General features: G+C 35.8%; 1 protein-coding gene across 2 annotated transcripts in view; it reads left to right on the top strand.

The window, feature by feature from the left end:
* Positions 1–22841, top strand: part of LOC106884493 (U3 small nucleolar RNA-associated protein 14 homolog A) — a 283035-nt gene that overhangs the window by 226176 nt on the left and 34018 nt on the right. For both annotated transcript variants that reach the window (XM_052975329.1, XM_052975328.1), the window contains exons 4-9: positions 3543–3610; positions 5129–5271; positions 6886–6963; positions 8607–8684; positions 14710–14832; positions 19995–20089. In XM_052975329.1, coding sequence (XP_052831289.1) covers positions 3543–3610; positions 5129–5271; positions 6886–6963; positions 8607–8684; positions 14710–14832; positions 19995–20089 — 585 coding nt within the window. The remainder of the gene's footprint in view (positions 1–3542; positions 3611–5128; positions 5272–6885; positions 6964–8606; positions 8685–14709; positions 14833–19994; positions 20090–22841) is intronic.

Here is a 22841-nt window from a genome sequence, read left to right as displayed (position 1 = left end):
TTTGTGTTCTTTTAACCGCTATAAAAAATACACAGTTTCATAATTGCAGAGATAAATTTCATTAACAAGCTGAAGAACATGAAGAAAGAGAAAATAATTACTACATTATTTTATTTATGTACATTTAGCATTTATAGTACAATTGGAAAGTAAAATCATTTTGTCATAGAGAATTACTACTTAAAATTCACACTAGCTAATCTTTCATACTAACTACTAGAGCTCACAACAATTTAAATAAGTCTTGTTGGATTTTTATCATAGACATGGTATGAAAAATAGCCAATATCTCAAGGAGTGAGTGTCATGGAGTTTAGTAACATCCTACGAACACTGATTAATTTCCCCAAAATCAGGGTTTCTGTAACTGCTCATACCTGAATTCTAAGAACCGTATTTTGTGAAAGAATTCTCTTTGACGAAAGTTTAGAATTCAAATATGGGCAGTAATTTTAACCAACGGGATACCAACAATTATGCTTGTTCGGGCAAACGACCATTATGCCGCCTTTTATGATTTCCTACAGTTCTAACAACTTCCAACTGTCAGATTGACTGACCCAGTCATTCTCCAACGATTGAAATAATTGTAATTCATTAAAATATGTGAATGATATGGAATTTCTGTTGGTAGATATTTTGTCTTTTATTCAGCTCTATTTCAAGTATCAACTTAACCCTTTAGCCTTTAAACCAGCCATATCTGGCCCAAATATTCTGTTTGTTTTATGCTCAAACTGGCCAGTCTGGCCTCTCACACCGACCCTAAAGCACCATCGTAAAAATTAACAGTTAGTTCATCAAAATCTCATAGCTACAAAATAATGCATGATTAATTCAAAACAAAGTGAATAAATAAATATTACTGTTGACAGAATAATGTGAATGCTAAAGGATTAATACATCAAACTTATACAACAAACGTTAACCTATATGTCAAACATCAACTTATACGTCAAAACTAGCTTATATGTCAAGCTTCAACTTGTACATTAAAGATTGGTGGAAACTTGAGCATATAAGGGAATCTCTATATGGTTACTTGACCAGCTAGGAAAAATGGTTAAATTTTTCTTAAACCATGCCATAAGACTTTAGAAATTATTTCTACATTATATTGGATAATGTGTTGTGTGAAAAAAGTAAGTGCTGGTATGATCATAACTGGAATACTTTTGTGAAGTTATGGCTGTGTGGTTAAGAAGTTCATTTTACAACCACATGGTTTCGAGTTCACTCCCATTGTGCTACACATTGGACAAACGTCTTGCACCACAGCAGCAGGTTCATCATATCTAGAAAATGGAATTACATAGACAGAAAAATGTGTTGGAATTTAGAACCTTTTTCTGTGTGTGTGTGTGTGTGTGTGTGTGTGTGTGTGTGTGTGTATATATCTTATCATCATCATCATTTAACATACTGGCATGAATTGGACAGTTTGACGAGAGCTAGCAAATCAGAGGACTGCACCAAGTCCTGCTGTCTATTTTGGCATGGTTTCTATGGCTTGATGCCCTTCCTAATGCCAACCACTTTAAAGAGTGTACCGGGTGCTTTGTATGTGGCACCAGCACCAGTAAGGTCACCAAGTAATTTGCAAGACCACATCCCTTAATTGAATGGGGAGGAAGTGCCTTTGTGGCAGGTGATGAGAGGTTAGTGTGTTCTAGAAGAATAGAGACAGGTGTCTTGCAGTAAAGCAGATGCATTTCTTCTCCAATTGGGAAGGGAGAGAAAGAAGATAAGTGAAGATGTGTTATAGCACACTCAAGTTACAGGGAAGGGATTATGTAAAGTGATACAGAAGATTGGATATGGTGAGTGGGTGGGTAAGTTTGTGAGAGTACAAAAGGAGACTGGGAAGGCAGTGAGTGAACACAGATGGAGGGGTTAAAAAGATGAGTTGCAGTGGGGAGAGATTTATCAGGGACAAATTGTATGCAAGCAAGTTTGCAAGAGTATGAAAGGTGAGTGGGAGATAGAGGGGAGGAGAATGTAGTGAGCAGTGAACATAAGTGGAGGGAGAGCAGAGTGTTAGGAAGATGAGTTGTGAGGGAGAGAGGTATAACCATGAACAATGTGCCTTTTGGGTGTCATTTTTATTTAGGTGAACAGGTCTTCTCGAGCACAGCAGATCAGCCATCATTTTGGTCCTATGTAATCTCTTCTATGAGACTCAACATCTTTAGGTCATTTTTTTGCTGCCTTTGTCCCATGTCATCTTGAGTATATCTCTTCCACAGGTTTCAACTACATTTAGGGATTGGCATTTTATGCTGCTATCTTCACCCATATACATCACATGACCATACAAGTGTAGTTTTCCTTCTTGCTCTCTAGATCTGATGCCTCTTATGCTCAATTTTTCTCTCAAAACATTTATACTTTGTTTTCCATGATATACATACACACATGCATATATGTGTAAGAGGTAGCTAAAGATGTTGGTGACAAGGAAGGGTATCTGACTGTAAAACATTGCCTCAAAAGGGAACTATAATAAATATGATTGTCACAAGGCTTGCGAGACTAATATCTGATTTAACAGGGGAAATTGCCTTAAACTTTTATTGCTGTTTTATGTACATTTGTTTCTGTTTGAAATAAGACTGCCTGCTAAAACAAGACTGGTGTTGAGTAAAAATGATAATTTAACCCAAACAGTAAATATTGAACGATAAAAGAAGTACTAAGGTGAAATAAGTACTGTAGTTGTTATGATTGACTGAAAAAAAATCCAAATAAGTGGCTACAATCCAGTAACTGAAATCTGTAAAAGAATAGAATCATAAAACAAAAAGGTCTGCTTCAAGAGGACCAACCTGGGATTAAACAACAAAATAATGACCAACAAATAAAAAAATAAAAAACTGGAGTCATTTTACTAAACCTCCTTCAAATTTTCAAATTAATAATTAAATCCCATAAAATAGTCTGTTCTTGTTAGAAATGAGGATCATGAAATGGTTAGATACCTTACATGAAAGGAAAATTTTCCCACTGATGCATTGAATCAGGAGACCCACCACCAACACTGCCATCATCATTGTTGTCATAATAATAATATTAATCTCTAACCTAGGCATAAGGCCACAATTTGTGGGATGGGGTTAGTTGATTAAATTAACTCCAGTATTTGACCAGAAAGACAAAGTTGACCATAGTAGGATTTGAACTCAGAATGTAAAGTGTGGGAAGAAACATGGCAAGGCATTTTGTTTGGTGCTCAAATGATTCTACCAACCCACTGTCCTAATAATAATAATAATTATAATTGTTTCGAACATAGGTACAAGGTCAGAAATTTTGGTGGGATGGTTTAAGATGATTAAATCAACCCTAGCGCTTGATTAGTACTTCATTTTATCAACCTTGAAAGGAAGGAAAAGAAAGTTAATTCAGTGGAGTTTGAACTTGGAGCATAAAGGGCTGTAACTAAATACTAGTAATACCCTAACAGTTCTACCAATGCAAATGTTTCATAGAATTGAAACATTATAGATTTAGTTTTTCAATTTGTGTAAATTATTCTCATTCAGGGCTCGCTACAACCAGAGGACTGTGGTTGGAAAAAATGTGTCAGAATTCAACTTTGGAGCAGCAAATGGTAGGTGACCGATTTGTTTATGTTGGTTCTTTAATTTTGGCTCTTGAAACCATTTTTGACTCCTACTTTTTTTTTTTTAATTATTTTGTAAGAGAAACAGTTGTTGCATGAATTGTTCTCCTTTCTCTAGTAAAGTTACTGGTACTTGACAAGAGTCACTAAAAGGCAAAATTGACTTAGAACTAAAATGTTATAAAGCATTTACCCAGTCTGACTCTTTATCTTTAACTATTTTTAGCAGGCTTAATTGTTTAGCTCCAGGTCAGTCTTAATTAAGTAAACTTATGATCAAAGATCTTTTAGCTGTAGCAATTTCATTTGGATACAGTGTATCTACAACTAAATCCAATGTATTGTTCTTTTTTTAAGGTTGTAGAGTGTAATTTGATTGCAAGTTGTCAGAGCCTTTAGAATGTTGGATAGGATGCCTCATAGTGTTAGTTCTGAGGTCAACCTTACTTCCCATTTTTTAGGGATTGATGAAAAAGTTCCAATCCAGAGTGGTGGCTTAGTCAACCTGCTGGAGTGTCAGATAGGTAACTAGTATTTGTTCAGGCTGTTTGTGTTCTGACAGTAACTTCCTGCAATTGTACTGATTCCATGTTTCATTGGCTTTGCCTCTCCCAGACAACATCAGACAACAATGTGGAGAGGAGAGGTATCCATGCATGAGCAACTGCTAGCCTTCCACAGGAAAGCTTGTTGAGGTTTGCCTCTTAGACTAGGGGCTTTCTGTGTACAGAAACCTATGGTCAGCTATGACCAAAAGAGACTCTAGAGGGTGCTGTTTAAGAGAGATTTTAAATTGGTTGGAGATGATTTGAGGAAAACTTTTGTGCTGTTTCTAGCCAGTCAAATGAATATAGAAACTCCCATGGTCATAGGCAAGATATCAGTTCAATAAAGTTCATAAAATGGAAGAAAATTGTGTGTAGTTAGGGGCGGCAAAAGGAATTTTGATATTTCAGAGGGGCATTTGCTAGAGAATGATTTAAAAATGTGTTAGGTGGCTGTAAATAGGGCTGAGAGTGAGAGATTAATAGATATTGAGATAGACTGGTAGACAAATGAGAAGTAGACATATAAACAAGAGAGAAGATTTATAGATTGATAGACAGACAATAATATGATGAATAAAGGATTAAGGTGAGGGGTTAGATGAAAATAGTGTTAAATAGACAGATAAATGAAAAGGAGATGAAAAAAGTATTATAAACTGACAGACAAAAAGATAGATGGCTAATGGGATAGCAATGGCTGATAGCGAGCAATAAATACTGAGATGAGGAATTATTATTTACTGATATATTCAAACCAGTATCTTCCTCTACAATATTTCAGCTCCTGTACCAACCATCATTCTTCAGGTGCCTCTGGTATTCAGTATATCAGTGTATAATAACAAAATGATTGTTTATAATTAAATATCAGTAATGTTTTGATAAATACTTATAAAGTGTTCTAGTTTTTATCATTGCTTTAATGAGTTCCTTTTCTTGTGGTTTATTTTCTGTGAAGACCTTAGCAAAGTCCACATTCAAGACTTGGTGCAATCTTTGAAAGATAAAACCAATAAGAAAAAGCTAGCTAAAACTTTGAAGAATATCCAAGGAAAGAAGAATGTGATTACAGAACCATTACTTAAACATGAAAAAGAGAAGGTAATAATTTGTATTGAGCTTTTGTAACAATAAATATGATCCTTGGATAAACGTAAAAGATTATAAAAAACAATAAAAATTCTTCATAAAAAAAAGCATGTTTTAATATAACATGTTTGAAATAAAAGCATGCATGCATGTATGTATGTATGTATCTTTGGCTTTATGGTTAAGAAGCTTGATTCTTGACCATATACTCAGGTCCAGTCCTTCTGTGTGACACCTTGGGTACATGTCTTCTATTATAGTCCCAGGTTTGAAGATGCCCATCGTGTGTGTGTGTAGTGTTGCCTTGACATCATGTGAATATTATAAACAGGCATCACCTCATACAAACAATGTTTGTTTCCAGTCTTTTGTGAAAAGCATGTCTGGTCATAGAGAAAATGTAAGGATTGGTGACAAAGGTTTCTGACTGTAGAAAAGAAACCTCAACAAATTTTGTCTGACTCATGCAAGCATGGAAAAGTAGGAATTAAACAATGATGATGATATAAGTGTGTGTGTGTGCATGCACTTACATGTGTCTGTGTGTTTTACACTGAGTTACAAATAGTAGTCTTGTTGTTGAAGACCCTTTGACTGAGTACATGTGTAGTTTTGAGGGGAATGACTTTATACCAGGTATTGAGAAGCTAAAGTATGGTACAGTGACAGATACAGGTGCCTTACTATAGAGGAAATACATGTCTACCTCACATTATACAAGGGTGGGTGGGAGAAAGTGAAAAGAAAACAAAGATGGTGAGGAGGTGTCAGTGTACTTTCAAGATACAAGAAGATGAGTATAAGAGAAAATATGGACAGGATTGGGAAGGCAGGTGGATATGTTCATTAAAGTGTGAGAGGAAAATAACAGATGGTTAGAGATTCAAGTAGAGATGAATGTGTAGTGAATGATGAGCAAAGGTGGAGGTATGGTTGCTGATACATACCATACATACACAATATTTCCATGACAATATGATTATATTTTCTTAATAAATCAGAAGGCAAAGATGTGGCAGTGTGGTTAAGAATTTTGCTTTGCATCCACATGGTCTCAGGTTTAGCCTGATTTTGTGATACTTTGAGCAAGTGTCATCTGCTATATTAAGCTGAATAATGCCTTGTAGGTAGAATCGGTAGAAACTGTATCAAAATCTATCATCATTGTTTTGACATCTACTACTCCGTGCTTGAATGTATCAGAGTTTGTTGAGGCTGATTTTGTATGGCTTCCTGTTAACAAGCAAAGCATTATTTCCTCATGGAAGACTAGAGATGAACTACTTCTCTTGTATGATGGTGACACTTATTTAGAGCCATCACGTGATGTCATGACAAGGGACACGTTATACATTCAATGGGCTTCTTTCAGTTTCCAACTACCAAATACACTCAAAAGGCTTTGGCTGGTTCAAACTATAGTAGAAACCTGAAACCACATGGTTTGGAAGCAATCTTCTTTACCACACAGCTATGTATGTGAGTGTGTGTGTGCATGAATGCTGTTAATAACTCATGTTTACCAAACTGTTTTAAAATAGTTCAGTTATTTTTTCTATTTCAAACTATAAAATATATCCATTTTTTTCTTTTATATAAACTAATTTAAAATCTTTCATTTCACAGATTGACCGAGCTACTGCATTCACTAAAACTTGTGAAGAACTGTCAATGTGGGACAATATAGTTTGGGATAACCGTAAGGTATGTTTTGGGACAGTACATTGTGCTCATCTCTTGAGTTTCTTTTTGTTATAAAATCTTTTTCCTCCTGTATAAAGTTATACACACACTCACACACACACTCACACACACATGATTTTCTTGTTTTTATTCTTTGCTCCACTTCATTTTTGTTCTCCTTATGGCAGTCAAGTATAGGTTTGTGGCCTTGTGGTTAGGTCATTAGGGTTCATGATCATTAGTCATGGAGTTAATTTTCAGACCAGGCAGCACATTGTATTCTTGTGCAGGACATTTCATTTCTCTTTGCTCCAGCCCACTTAACTAAAAATATGTACCAGTAGCAGTTGGGAGTTCACCTTGTGACAGACTGGAAACCTGTTCAGGAGGAAGTCTTGAAGTCTCACTTAACTGAATTCCTTGGAGACCCAGATAAGCTCTGATCGCATAAGTTTGGAAGCCCAAGGCAGACTTTATTTATGGCAGTCAACTTCTGTTATTTGAGCCACCCATGTATACTACATGTCTACCAGTATCTCCTTTTTTTGTTACTTATGTTGATACCTCTGGTACACCCAGTTATTTATCTCACATGCATTCATTCAACCCTTCACAACTTAGTTATACACATTCAGTGGACTCTGCTCAGCTCATTTCTCTTTTGTTGCTGTAGATATTTAACACCACCATCACCATCGGGTCTTGAATGCTTTTATTTGCATCGTAGGAAAACATGTAATGCCCTACTTACACCACCATTTTTTAATAGATTTCTTTCTGTTATATTGCTGATCTCATGTCCTGCACACATTGAACTTGTAGAATCCTTTAAGGGCTGGGCATTTGCCAATTCAATCTCACCTGTTTGGAAGCATGTATGAAAGTCATGGTTAGTATTCCTCTTACTCTGACCAATTTATTTAAAAAAAGAATTATATTCACCTGATGGGATTTCCATGTATGAGTGTCTTAGTGGTTCAACAAAGAAACCACCTACTTGCTGAGCTATGGAGTAAGAGGCTGAATATTCCACAGACATATACTATTTGCATAATTTTCAGACAGATTCAACATATTTTCATCTACAAGGTAGCCTCTATATTGACTCATTCTGCTATATACTGCAGTCATACTACCTTGAAAAAGTAAGACATTGCATAATGTCTTCCTAGATACACTACGGAATGAAAAAGGACAAGCTGGTCATTGATAGAATGCCTTTGACCACAAGTCTATTTGATCAAGTCTGACATAGTCATAGAGTTAATCAGTAACAAAGTTGGGTCTTTAAATTGCAGGATTTGTCTAACCAATAGGCTTCCACCCAATATCTGTCTCTTTTCACTCCCAAAGCTTGAGTTCACCTGAAGTTATGGTAAAACTCTTGCCAATGATGCCATACAGTTGGAGAGAACTAGGACCCGATGACTGTGAAGTGAACTTAATAACCATTTGAGTATACCTCACACTTATATTTATGTTGGTGTGATTATATAGATGGGCACATTTATATAGAATCTCAGTTCTTGTGAAGTTAACTTACTAATCATTTGGCCATAGTCTCACACGCATACTCCCTCTCTCTCTCATCTGCTGTTTATGCAGTTGACATGCCCTTTGTCCTATTATTATGATGTACAATTTTCTTTTCCATCTTCTTGCAGAAGGACTTTCTTCAATTTCCAGAGAAAAATGAAAGAGTGGAAGTTCTTGATAAAACCAGTATGCAGAAATATTTTAAGGTAATTTCTAATCTAATTAGCTTCATTTTTGTATCTGGTTTGCAAGATTCTTAAAGTGAATTTGTTGTGTCTGGGAGGAGTCTTACTTCCTTACTATCCAATACATGCACTGGTTCAATTTCCTAATTTTTTACCCTGTACACATAAGCAAAAGCAGGATATTGTTTTATTTGTGTCTTCCCAAAATTTTTGTTATTTTTGCAATCTTGTCAACGGATGTTGACTGCCGGTTATCATAGCTGTGTTCCTTTTGTCTGTTTGAGATTTTGTTGCATGCGTGTCTGTGCACACCAGCATGCTTTTGTATGCACATTTGTATGTGTGTGTGTGTACATATGTATGTATGTGTGTGTATGTATGTACATATGCATGTATGTACGTATGTATTCTGCTTATTCATGTGTTTGTGTGCTTGTATGCTTGTGTGTGTATTTGTGTGTAGCTCTGCTTCCTTGCATACGAGTGTGTGATTATGTACGTGTGTCTGTTATATATGGATGTCTTTGTGTGTATGCATATGTGGAGTGTAAGTGTATGTATGGTCATGTATTTCTGTCTTCTTTTGAATGTGTGTATTCCGTATTACCTATGTACTTACCTATCTGTCTATCTGTCTACCTATGTATCTATCTGTTTACCTACATACCTATGTACCTACTTAACTGCCTATTAGCAAATGTACATATGTATGTATATTCTGTAAGTATTGGGGTATCTCTACCTCCTACGTGTTTTTCCTATTTAGTATGGGGTATGTTTTATTTATGAGGATGTATTCATGTATTTGAGTGATGGGTCCTTCAAGTGTTTGGATAAAATGTGGAAGTCAAGTTGGCCCAGTGTGCCTCCATGTTGGTCTTTGGCATGTTGGTAGAGTATGGAGGATTGTTTCTTGTATTACCTCAAGTGTTCATTTATTCTTTCCGTTATACTTCTAGAGTCCTAGAAGTATAGCATAAGGTGCATAGAATGTGCTTGTAAAGACAAAAACATGGTATGCATTTGGAGATACATCTAGAAGTATAGCAGAGAGAATAAACGAACACTTGAGGCAATATGATGAGAAGAAACAGTCCTCAATAGTCTACCAAAATGCCAAAGACCAACATGGAGGCACATTTGACCATCTCAACATTCGCATTTTGTCCAAGCACCCAAAAGACCCATCACTCAGACAAATACAGAAGTACGTCCTCATAAATGAAAAATCCCCCATACTAAATAGGAAATACACATAGAAAGTAGAGGTACCCCAATACCTACAGAATATACATAGGTACATTTGTTAATAGGCAGTTAAGTAGGTAAACTGATAGATACATAGATAATACGAACAGACAATCACATTGTTGTGGTGGAATCTGAACACCCCCGTGAATGGACGGTTCTAAATTGTATAAGTACACATGTGCTAGAGATACAAAAAAGCTGTGTGGTATGTGCAGATGCTATGTAAAAAACAGTCATTAGAAGTCATTCGAGAAGTGACATCAGAATTATGTGTTGGTGAATTGATAGTTGTTAAATGATTATACCAGAAGTCTGCAATCACAATAAAACATCATAACCATGGCGATGAGGATGAGATACTACTCACAGTGGAAAATATAAAAAATCCTCTCACTTTGTACAAGTGGTGGTAAGGATTCTAATTTTATGCACTTCATAATAGTAAGACATTCAAAATTCTTAGCATGGAAGAACTGTTAGCAACAACACCACCAAACTCAGCAGCTGTTAGAATTATTGATTCAGTTGAAGAACATCTCCGGTTTGTTTTCAGCAGATGGAATAGTTAATTCAATAGAGGAATTTGTCTATAATCCTGAAGAAGGGATTACGTTTTCAGCATACTTTAGCAGGTATGGAGAAATATTTAAGGAAGAATGTAAAAGTTGGACAGATGAAAAGAAGGTAAGGCTTCTTTTATGAAAATTAGCACTGGCAGAACAAAAAATACTGCAATTTCATCTTGCCAAGGAAACCGCCAGAAATTTGTTTTGAGGAAACAATTAGCCTATTAGCAAAGATATTCAGTGAAAGGATTTCATTATTTAACATTCGCTGGGAATACCTGAATTTGAAAAAGAATGAAACATGACTTTGTTACATATGCAGGTATCATAAACAAAGAATGTGAAAAATTCAAGCTAAGCAAGTTGACTCCAGACATGTTCAAATATTTAATCTTCTTAAAAGGATTAACTGCAAGTAAAGATGGGGAAATATGAGCTTGAATATTAATAAGATACTAAATTAACTTTACAAACAATGGCGGAAGAATGCCAAAGGATAATTAATCTACAAGACACAGAAAAAATTGAAAGGGACGACATAAATATACAGGCATGTCGACCTATAATAAACAAGGATAAAATAAAAGCCAACTGTCTATGTAAAGAAGAAAAATAATAAAATAAGGGTCTGTGCTGACTTTTCAACTGGTTTGAATGAATGTCTGAGGACATATAATTACCCTTTGCTAAGTCCAGAGGAAATTTTTGCCAAGCTTAATGGAGGTAAATTCTTTTCAAAACTGATTTGTCGGAGGTGTACTTACAAGTTGATGAGGAATGTTTGAAACTGCTAACTATAAACACACAAGTTTAACAGACTTCCTTTTGGGTTAAAGGCCACACCTAGTATTTTTCAACAGGTGGACACTATGTTTGCGGATACTGGTTTTGCTATAGCGTATTTGGATGACATACTCATAAAAAGTGAGTCTAGACACCAGCATGAGGAACATGTTAAAATGGTTTTTGAGAAGATAAAGGGGTATAGATTTAAACTGAGTGAAGAAAAGTGCGTGTTTTTTATGCTAGAAATAAAGTATCTGGGACAAGTGATTGATAAAAAGGGTCGCTGACCAGATCTTGCAAGAGCGATGGTGATAAAAAGATATGCTACTGCCGGAAAATATTGCAACATTATAAGTGTTCTTGGGGGTTTTCAAATTATTATCAAACGTATATACTGAACATGCATGAGCTAAGAGCACCCCCAAACAACCTATTAAAAAAGATGTTAAATGGTATTGGTCTGACAGATGCCAAAAGGCATTCGAAGAAATTAAAAAGGTTTTAACATCAGAGCTGTCATTATCACATTATGATCCAAAACTAAAAATAGTAGTAGCGTCAGATGCTAGTGATAATGGGATTAGAGCGATAATTCTACACAAGTTTGAAAACAGTAGTTTAAAACCTATCGCACAGGCATCGCATTCATTCTTATCGGCTGAAAAGGTCTATAACCAAATTGAGAAGGAGGCACTAGCCATTATCTTTGCAGTGAAAAATTTCACAAATTTATACATGGAAGGGAATTCAGTCTGCAAACAGATCACCACCTATTGTTACCAATTAACAAATCGGAAAAGGGTATCCCTACACACACACAGCCAACCGGTTGCAGCGCTGGGGGATGATCCTGCTAAATTATGATTTTAAGTTGGAATTTCTACCATCGAAAAACTGGGACATGTGCGGACTGTCAAGATTGATCCCTAAGCACAATGAACTGTTAGAGGAGACAGTAATAGCAGCACTAAAATCTGAAATGGAAATAATAAATATATTCTGCAATGTAGTGCACGAACTACCAGTCACATTAGACAAATTAAAAAATGAAGCAGAGAAAGATGTGTTTATAAATAAAATGAAAGAAATAGTAAAGTCTGAGACAAAGATAAAAATTTATGTAGCTGAGTGTAACATGGAATCAAAATGCTATTCGATATGCAACGATGTATTGATGTATGCTCAAAAGGGGTTGTAGTACCTGTTTCTTTACAAAATTGGATGTTAAAAGAATTTCACGTCAGGAATTGGGAGGATGAAGGTACTTATTGAGAAGCTATATTTACTGGCTGGATATGGATCAGGATATTTAAAAACTGGTTAAAGCCTGCAGGGATTGTTCCCTAGTAGCAAAAGCACCACCAATAAAAATTCAGTTGTGGCCAAAGACGGACATACCTTGGTCTAAATTGCATCTAGACTTTGCAGGGCCACTAAATGGTGTGAATTTATCTAGTAGTTGTAGATAGTTACACGGAATGGCCAGAAATATGTAAATGCAGAAAGCCAACCTCTAAAATAATAGAATTTTTGGATTAACTTTTTGCACAATTTTATGTTCTAGACACTATTGTGTCTGATAACGGAACACAGTTCACAGCAAAGGAATTTAAAAACTTTTGTAAAATGCATTCAATAGAGCATGTTACCACCCCACCATACCATCCAAGAACCAATGAACATATGGAACGTTTCATAGACACATTTAAGAGAAAGGAAAACTATTATTATTAGTGGATACTACATTGACTCAATTCTTGCGTGTCTACAGAATAACACCTAACCCCAACACAGAGTCGGGTATGTCGCCAGCTGAATTAATGTTTGCCAGGGAAGTCAGGTCAGTATTTGATAAACTACTACTGGAAAGAAAACAAAAAATACAGAGAAACACTGAAAGTAAAATGAAGTATTTCAATATAGGTGACAGTGTTTTTTAAAAAATATAAAAAGGGCAAAGTTAGGAAGAAGGAAAAAAATTAAGCATTTAGGAAGAATAACATATATGGTAAAAGGGAATACATGGGGAACACAAGAGACATCTGAACTTAAAAAAAAAAAAAGATTTACAGAAGAAAAGATAAGGCAAGAAGAGCCAATGGAATTTCTCTATGAAATGTTTAATGTTCTGATACCGCAAGAAATAGTTGAACCATTGTGTACATCATCTAGGAAAAGAAAGCAGACAGAAATGTTGAAAATTGAACCAAAAAGAAAAAAATATTCCAATTTCTCCTTAAGGAAGTAAAAAAAAAAAGTAGGCGGGGGAGAAAGGTGGTAATAAATAGAAGTATTGACTCTCGGAAAGTCGAACTTAAAAAGAGAAAATGTGCTAGATGATTCTAAATTGTATAAGTATGCATGTGTGCTGGAGATACAAAAAACAGTGTGGTATGTGCAGATGCTGTGTAAAAACAGTCATTAGAAGTCATTTGAGAAGGGATATTGGAATTACATGTTGGTGGATTGATAGTTGTTAAATGATTATACCAGAAGACTGCAATCACAGTAAAACATCATAACACAAAAGCAGACAGAAACACATGACGATATATATACACATGCATACACACAAAGACATAGAGACACATCTATACATAACAGATGCACGTATATAATCATAAACTCATACACATAGACACAGACAAACACGCAAGGAAGCAGAGCTACACACAAATAGACACACACGCACATACACGAGCATGCACAAACACATGAATATGCAGAATACATACATACATGCATACGTGCTCACACAAGTACACTGGTGTGCACACATGCACACACATGTAACAGAGTCTTAGATGCAAAAGTAATGTAGCTCCAAGTTGCAAAAACAACGTAAATTTTTGGAAGACAAAAAAAAATAATAATAAAGGAGTGAAAATTGGACTGGTGAGTGTATTCGATACAAAGGCATTATGACTCTCCCCAATCACAACCTAATCTAATTAAGTTTTTGTAATCACCCACTCAGCAAAAATTAAGCTTTTATTATTATTATTCCACATTTAGTGTTTCTTTTATAGTTTCTTGGGTTGGATTATTTACACATCCTTATGGTTCTATTTTACCATGCTAGCATGGGTTAGACATATATTATTTAGGCCTTGTTTTACAACCAGGTGCCTTTCCTGTCACAAACTCTAAGGTCTTATTCCACATGCCTTTAAAGGTGCAAAGTCAGTGGATGACTTGTTGACAGTGGATTTGGAAGTAGCTGAGTGATTTTCAGAGAAGCACAAAAGTAAGCGAACGTTTATGTGCATTTACACACACACACACACACACACACACACACTTGGCTTGTAAGATCAGTATACTATCGCATGAAATTCACTGTGATATTTGGTTACATGCTGAGCTCAGATATTTTAATTTGTAGCCTTGTGCCCATGTATTATAAATCATTTTATTGTTATCATTTGTCATGTCTTTCCCAGCCTCACAATTCTCTTGAGCTTGAGGTGTATAAGCTACTTCATGGAGATGAACACATGCCGACTGATTGCCAGCCTCTATCAAGAGTTGAACAACGTGCTTTGAAAGCAATGGATCTTAAGAAGGTAAAAGCTATCTTGTTTATTAATTATATAATGTTTTATGTTATTATTAGGTCTTATATTTTTTATTACTATTAATAATGAGATTGGTTAGTGGTTGAATTTTCAGACCATAGACTTATGGTATTTCATGATGCCTGTTTATATTCTGTTTTTGAATCCTGCTGATAACTTTATCCGCCTGGTTTGATAAAATGATCACCTGCCAAATTCTAGAGTCATTCTAGTTATTTGTATTTTTGTGGACTTTTGCCTATGAGCTTGTGCCTGCAGACCAAATATTATTACCTCCACCTTAGCGAAGGTGGGGGTATTGTTTTCAGTTATGTTTGTTTATTTGTCCATGGACAAGATATCTCAAGAACTGCTAGATGGATTTGGATGAAACTTTCAAGGATGTTTGGCCTTGTGACTGGGAGGAACTGATTAGATTTTGGGATCAATCCAGTACTAGACAAGGATTCTGGATTATTTTTGTTTTTTTACTTAATTTTTGAGAGTGGTCAGGTCCATTTTTAGTATTCTCATTTGTGAGAGCAGTCAAGTTTATTTCAGATATTCTCATTTTAAAAATCATCTCTGGCTAATCGTTCAGAGGACGTTGGTGGATTTGCACTCTCTGATTCCTCCACCTCCTCTTCTTTTTCTTCTTCTTCTTTTTCCTTACGATGATCTGGCAGAATTGTTAGCATGCCAGGCAAAATGCTTAGTAGTATTTTATCTGTCTCTATGTTCTGAGTTCAAATTCTGCCAAGGTCAACTTTGCCTTTCATCCTTTCAGGGTTGATAAATTTAGTACCCATGAAACACTGGGGTCGATGTAATCGACTTATCCCCCACCTTGAAAATGCTGCCCTTGTGGCAAAATTTCAAATCATTAAAGTGGCTTTTCTTTTGGTTTTACATTCTGGGGTTCAGATCTCATTTATATTGAATTTACCTTTTCATCTTTTCAAGGTCGATAAAATAAGTACCAGTTGAGCACTGTGGTTGAGGTAATCAACTTGCCACTTTCCCCAAAATTTCAGTCCTTTTGTTTCTACATGGCTGGCCGTTTGCCTAATAAGGGATATATATATATAAGAGAGAGAGAGAGAGAGATGGTGAAGATCTATATTATTCTGCATTTGTATGTTCAAATCTCAGGTACATTTGAAATGTGTAATGAAACAATGTCAAGAAGATCTTTCAATTTATGCATTAAAAGATATATCAATAGGTAGTTAAATTAAAGTGAAATAAACTTAGCAAATAGCTGTGGATGTTATACTTTTATCTTTTACATGTTTCAGATCAAAGTTTGTGGCCAAGCTGGGGTACTGCCATTATTATTATTGTTTTGTTATTAGGTTTGAATTGTTATCAGTATAATGAGAATACAGGCATCAACAGAAGGGAAAATGGATATGATAGTTAATTAGCTAGCTAGCTAAACATGTATGTAGGTGAGTCTGTAGATATATCATTAGATATGTGAGATAGTGGAAATGAAATGAAAAGAAACGAAAATAATATGAGCCTTGGTCTTGGTTGGACTTCAAAAAGTGTAGTTTATTTTTATATATATATGAAAATGTTTTATTTTAATTCATCTTCTATTTCCTTAAACTATAAAGCACATCATATCTATTAAACACATAAAATAACGTAAATAAGCAGTACCTTCTAAGTTCATTTCAATTACATTTCAATGTACCATTTTGATTAAATGGTAGAATATTTTTGAAATTCTTTACTTGTGTTTAATATATTAACAATGTTTTCAAATATGCTGACTTACATCCTGAAATTTCCATGGGTCTTGCTAATTATTGTTGGATTAGCAGAAGTGTCAGAGTGACAGATAAATGTCATTTAATATTTAGTTACAACTTATGTTCTAATTTCAAATCCTACTGAAGTAAACTTTGCTTTTTAATCCTTTCAGGATTGATAAAATACCAGTCATATATTGGTATCAGTAAAATTAACTGTACTCCTTCCCCAAATATGAGGCCTTGTTACAGAAATTTTTATATGTATCTGGTTCTTGTAGGAAATAAAAGGTATCATAAATAATAAGGGTGATGAACTGCTAGAATCATTAGCATGTTGGACACATTCTGAGTTAAAATCCACTGAGTTTGACTTTACCGTTCATTTTTTCCTGTTAAGTACTCTCCTCTGCCAAAATTAGAAAGAATTATTGTAGATAATATTTTGTGGTATTTGTTTTGGGGATCAATTTTGTTTTAAATTTTCTGGGGTCAGTAAGTACCAGTCAACTACTGATGGTAATCAACTAATTTTCTCTCCTCAGAGTTGCTGACAGTTTGCCTAATTGGAAGCCTTTATTATTTATTATTATGAAGGAAGAGCAGAGGATTGGAAGAATCAGTGGAGTGTTTGACAAAATAGCATGTGATGTTCAGCTAAGTTTACCTTTTGAGTTCAAATTCCACTGGCACTCCATGCTATGTGCAATAGGCTCCTGTCATTCTTTTGGGGGATATTATAAGAGAGAGACTAATGTTCTATCTATATGGATAAAAATAAGACAAAAGCATTAGTCCTTCAAAAGTCACTCAGTATATACTGGGTATGTGAGTGTGCTTTCATGTGTGTAAATTTTGCAATTTTTTTTTTTAATTTCTTCTTTTTTCAGGAATAGCTTGATGTATTGGTGAACCATCAATAATGTTGGTGAGCATGAAGATTAAAATTGTAGTTGAAAAAATTAGCTGAAGGCATCTGGATATTGGAAAAGAGTTACCTATATCATGATGATTTGCACTGGGTATCAAAACACTGACATCATAACTGCTGCTCAGTGCTCTGTGAACACTGTAAAGGATGTAAAATGTGATATGGACAGCTGCAGCAACGGAGACACCAAAGCTGTAGCCTGCAGGTAGAGGCACAGCTGGCTTTCTGACTGCATCTGCATTTCAGAATTCATCCAACCACTGTGGAACTAAGTGATGGAAGATCCGAGCTCCAAGCAATGGAATCTGAGCTTTAGCAAGAGAAATGGATGTTGGAATTGCTACTATGAAGCTGGTCCCGAATGAGGACCTTAGCCACCACCTTTACAAGATGTGTAAGGGACAAATTCTGACGGCCAAGGCAAGGAGAACTACTTGACGAAAGTAAAGAAGCTCCTGAACAAGCTGGAGCATCCTGTTGAGCCAGGGATGATTTGGTTCTTCTCAGATGAAAAGAACTGTCAGGACGAGTTGCACAACATCCAGAGCAACACATAGCTTGCCTACAATCCATGTGATGTCCTACATGTCATGAAAACCAATTACTCCCAAACTGTGATGGTTTTAGGTGTGTCTCCAGTGACAGTGATATCATACTATCCCTCATCTTTGAACAGGGCCTTGGGCTCAATTTAGGCAGCTTTGTGAAGCTGTTGGAGACTGGTCAAATCCTGGTTTGAGAAAGTTGCTTCTGGAAGGTCTTCTGTGTGGCAGCAGGATTTGGCTCCTTGCCATTCCTCTAGAAAGAGTCAGAAGTGGTTTTTGGAGAATTTCTATAACTTCACCAGCCCTTATTTCTGACTTACTAATTCCCCCCAATATATGTCCCATGAATATCTGTGGGACATGGTTGAGAAATACATGAACTACTCTACATGCAACACCAAGGCTGAGCAGGTGGCTAAGATCAAAGAAGTGTTTGAAGGTCTTCCTAGGGACACAGTGAGGAATGCATGTGCTAAATTCTGGGGCTGTGTTGAGGCCATGGTAGAAGCAGAAGATAGTTACTTTTAGTAGATTATCTCCTAGCCATATCTAATTGATATTTTTTGATTTTTTAAAATACCTTTATTTTTGGATGGGATATTGTTTTCTTTTCCTTTTATGCAAACTGTCAAGTTTAACCCAAACACTCTGTATATAGTTATGCAAATATATATATATCCATGTGTATATGTGGATTTTTTATTATTACCGTAACTGCTGATGTATTTTACAAAATTTCTTCAATCCTCAGTTCACTTAGCTTGTCTATTAATAGGTAGCAGCAAATCATCAGGAATTACTATCTTAGATAGACACTTGTATCTCTCGTCAGTGTCTCTTGTCTGGTTTCCTATATTCTATTTAATTCTGTCCACATAGCTGTCAGTAAGACTAGCTATTACATCATCAAGAAATATTACTGGTTTGATATCCAAGAAGAAATTTATCTCATATTGTTTTCTTTGTGGCAGTATAATATATTGTACAATATCTCAATGCAATAGCCAGCTGTTGATAAGAATCGCTCCTTCGTCATTTAGGAGTATTTTCTATGATAGACTGTTCTTCTATTGCAGGAGATATTTCTCTCTCTTCATAGTGTTTCTGGAATAGTACACTATAGCCTTAGTTCACCTTAATTGTAAGAATAATTACCAGATCATTTAGGACTTGTAATAGACTGGTGTCTATACTAGGGTTTATCCTGTTAGTAATTAAAAAAAAAAAACAGGTGTGGTGGGGTGTGCTTAGCTCTTACCTTTAAAGTCTCATTTTGGTTTTTGTGATATTTGTAATATACATATAGTTGCCAGTTGGATAAATTATCCAGCTAGCAAGTCTTTGGTCACAAATTTATTTTCGATCTTAAGCATTTCATTATACTTGTAAGAACAAAGCATTTTTCTTACCTCTTTTTATTAAGTTAAAGAAATAGGTATAAAACATTTTTTTTTTGTGAGGTATGTTTGTCTGGAATATATTAGCATCTTATTTAGTGAGAAAAGAGAATATTGTCTCTCATCTGCTTACAGAATCTTCTATTTCTGTGGCTGGTTGGAAGATTTGCACACATCACACACATTTAGATCCCCTAATTCACAAAGTGAAATAGATGGTAGATTGGCAGAGAAGTTTGAGCGTAAGGTAGAATGCCTTGTATTTTTTTTCCTTTTATGAGTTCAAATCTCACCAAGATTAATTTTGGTTTTCCTCTTTTCTGGATGGAATTGATTCTTCTCTCTGTTACAGCATTGGCTATGTTACACTGTAAGAAGAATCGGAGGATACCACTGACATTGTCCCTTCCTTTTGAAATGGAGAAAGGTTAAGCAAAGGGCTAGTCAACTTGCTTACATGAAAAACTGGTGTGCAAAGTTCCTATGTGCATGTAATTGATAAGAACTTGTCCAAATACGAGATTATTTTCTCTTTCAGGCCCAAATACGGCGAAGTGAGTTGATGAAATATAAAGCCTTGTTAAATTACCAAGAAATTAAGCAGCAATGGAAAAACAAAATTAAAAGCAAGCGGTATGTTTCCAAATTATAATTATCTGTTGACTGATTTAAAGTTTTTGTATCAGTTGGTCAGAGGAAGAAAGATAGTGTTTATATTTGCAGATCCTCCTAGATTTATGTGATTGATGTTCAACTTCAACATCTGCGGAGAAAATGTGGGCTTGAAACAGAGTGAGTACTGCTAAAGGTAGTGGCGTGAAACTGTGGGGTATGTTAGATCTATCAAAATAAAATGTGAAACAACTTAGTCAAAAACTAAAGAGAGAAAATTTCTGTGGGGTCGTTTGACTTACTAAAATCAGATGCTAGATTTCCCTAGAAAAGTAGATCAGGGGGGAAAAAAAGGATGTTACCCTAAGTTTGGCAATCCAACAGAGATGAAGTTTGGAAGGAAGGATGGAAGGAAATAAAAAAGAACGGAGGAAAATGAAAAGGAAGAAACAGGAAAGAAATGTAGATAAAAACAAAGAACACGTTGGATAATGTGGTCCTAGATGTGTCTGAAAATGGAATGGTCATGGTCAGGATGATTTGATCATTGTTCTGTTAGGCTAATCCAGAGCTAAACAAAAATAATGAATAAAAACTAGGTGTGTTATCAAGAGGTCAACTGGAAAGGAATGAAGAGGATTTTGAATTGAGTGACGTGTTTGTTAGAATAAGACTGAGGTTGAGCAGATGAAGGTGAGCCATCAACTTCTAAAAACTGAGTTTTTTGCAGAAGTACCTTGTTTTCTGCAGGAGAAATATTAACCTCATTGGTGAAGATATATGTGGAGCAAACACTTAGTGGTTTACTAGCTGACATACCCGGTAATTTCCGGAAAAGTGGGGCTTATCCCTTGGTTCTGTTCTCAATTGTTTTGCTAATTCAATAATAATAATACAAAGTATGTAGACCTTAAAATGGTTTTTGTGCATTTACAGAGAATACCAACCTGTCTTACCCAGGATTTTGTTTTTAAGAATTCCCAATAAGTTATGAATACCCAAATTGTGAAGTCAGTTATGTAATAACAGGAAATTAGTTACCCGATAGTAAGAATTCAAATAAAGTATCCCCAAAAAGGGCTTTAATGCATTCCCAGAGTATATAGAACTTAGGAGGAAATACCAATAAGGTAGGTATACTAAAATCATGAAGCATGTTACGTAACAACAGGCTAATCAAATATGAGATAATAACAATTCAAAGTATATAGCTCTAAAAAGGGCTTTTGTGCATTCCCAAGGAATATAACCCTTAGGGGTGCTAGTGTTGAAATAGATTTACAATGAATGTAGAAACAGATTGACATTTAGTTTTACATACAAATAAATCTGCATGTAGATTTAAAAATAAAATAACATGTAGATTATCAATGCATTTACAACACTTATAAATATTACAGTTAAAATATAAATACCTGATGATTTGGTGAATCTTATTAAATTTGCAGAGCTTGATAAACAACATTTTTCTTCTTTCATTCTGGGGCATAAATAAACAAATAATTAAGATTGCCGACACTTGAGCATCCCACACAAAGTTGGCCATGGGAGAAAACTGGTTCCGCAAGGTTCAAACCTACCATGTTCAAGGACTGTCTCTGGGCCTTGTTAATCCTCATTGCAAAGCTCAATTTCAACGGGAATTGCAGGTGCTTGTACTGGAAAGGCATATCCAAGGGAATAAGTTGAATTCTAGGAATGAATACAGGCCCACCGCTTGCTTTACCAGTCAAAAGTCGTGTGTCATTGCAAAGCTTTGGTGGATTGAGGTTTCAAAGTAGCATACCTGGTGCCCCAATTTTGAGGTGCAAGTTGTAAGGTGGGAGGCCAGAATTCAACTGGATAATTCACAGCTTCATCAGTGTTGAGTACAGTGTCAATGGAATTGTCGATGTGGAGCTCACCTGGCAACTGTTCCAGAAGTTTAAAGTTCAAACCATCAACTCCCACATTCTTTGGAGCTAAAATGGCACGGGTTTTCAGCCAGTTGTGGTATGTAAACTGGTTCCTCGGGTTAGGAAACACCTTGTTCATTAGTTCCTTTAAATCAGATATCATATGTCCAAAAGGCAAGCTTATCCGGCCAACCTTCTCGCCATCCGAAGTGCCATCATCGACGTCCAACAGTTGCTTTGAAAAGGTTCTGTCTGCATCATCACCACAGAGCTGCACTTTCATGTTGGTTGTGAGTCTTAGCTTTTGCACACTGCTCCATAGGTAGGACGACTTTATGCTGGCATTTACTTCTTGTGCCCTTTGGAACCACTGGAAGGGTTTGTCTAAAATCTACTGCTAGCATGACTGTGGAACCTCCCATGAGCCTGGTGTTGTGTCTCAGATCCTGAAGGGCCATGTCAAGAGCTTCAAAGAAAACCTTATGGCACATTGTTGCTTCATCCCAGATGATTAACCTGCATTCACCCAGAAGTCTGCCTTTTATAGATTCACAACTGATATTGCAGTTTGCCTTCTCTTTCTTGGACAGGCCCAAAGGAGTTTGAGACAGGAATGAGCTGTGCAACCACCACTAAGCAGAGTTGCAGCTATTCCACTTGACGCCACTGCTATGGCAATGTGTTTCATTTGGTGCAGTTTATCTAGAAGAACGTTGGTGACAAATGTTTTGCCAGGTCCACCTGCAGCATCCACAAAGAAAAGACCGCCTCTTTCATTTTCAATGCTCGAAATAATGGTGTCATAAACACCCAGTTGGTCCTCCATCGGTTGTGTTCTTTATCAGCTATATACGCCCTCATGTCCTCGATGTCATAGC

The sequence above is a fragment of the Octopus bimaculoides genome, chromosome 21 (assembly GCF_001194135.2).
Source record: "Octopus bimaculoides isolate UCB-OBI-ISO-001 chromosome 21, ASM119413v2, whole genome shotgun sequence".
NCBI lineage: Eukaryota > Metazoa > Mollusca > Cephalopoda > Octopoda > Octopodidae > Octopus > Octopus bimaculoides.
The sequence above is the reverse complement of the archived record's forward strand: the minus strand, read 5'-3'. Positions and strand labels throughout refer to the sequence as shown.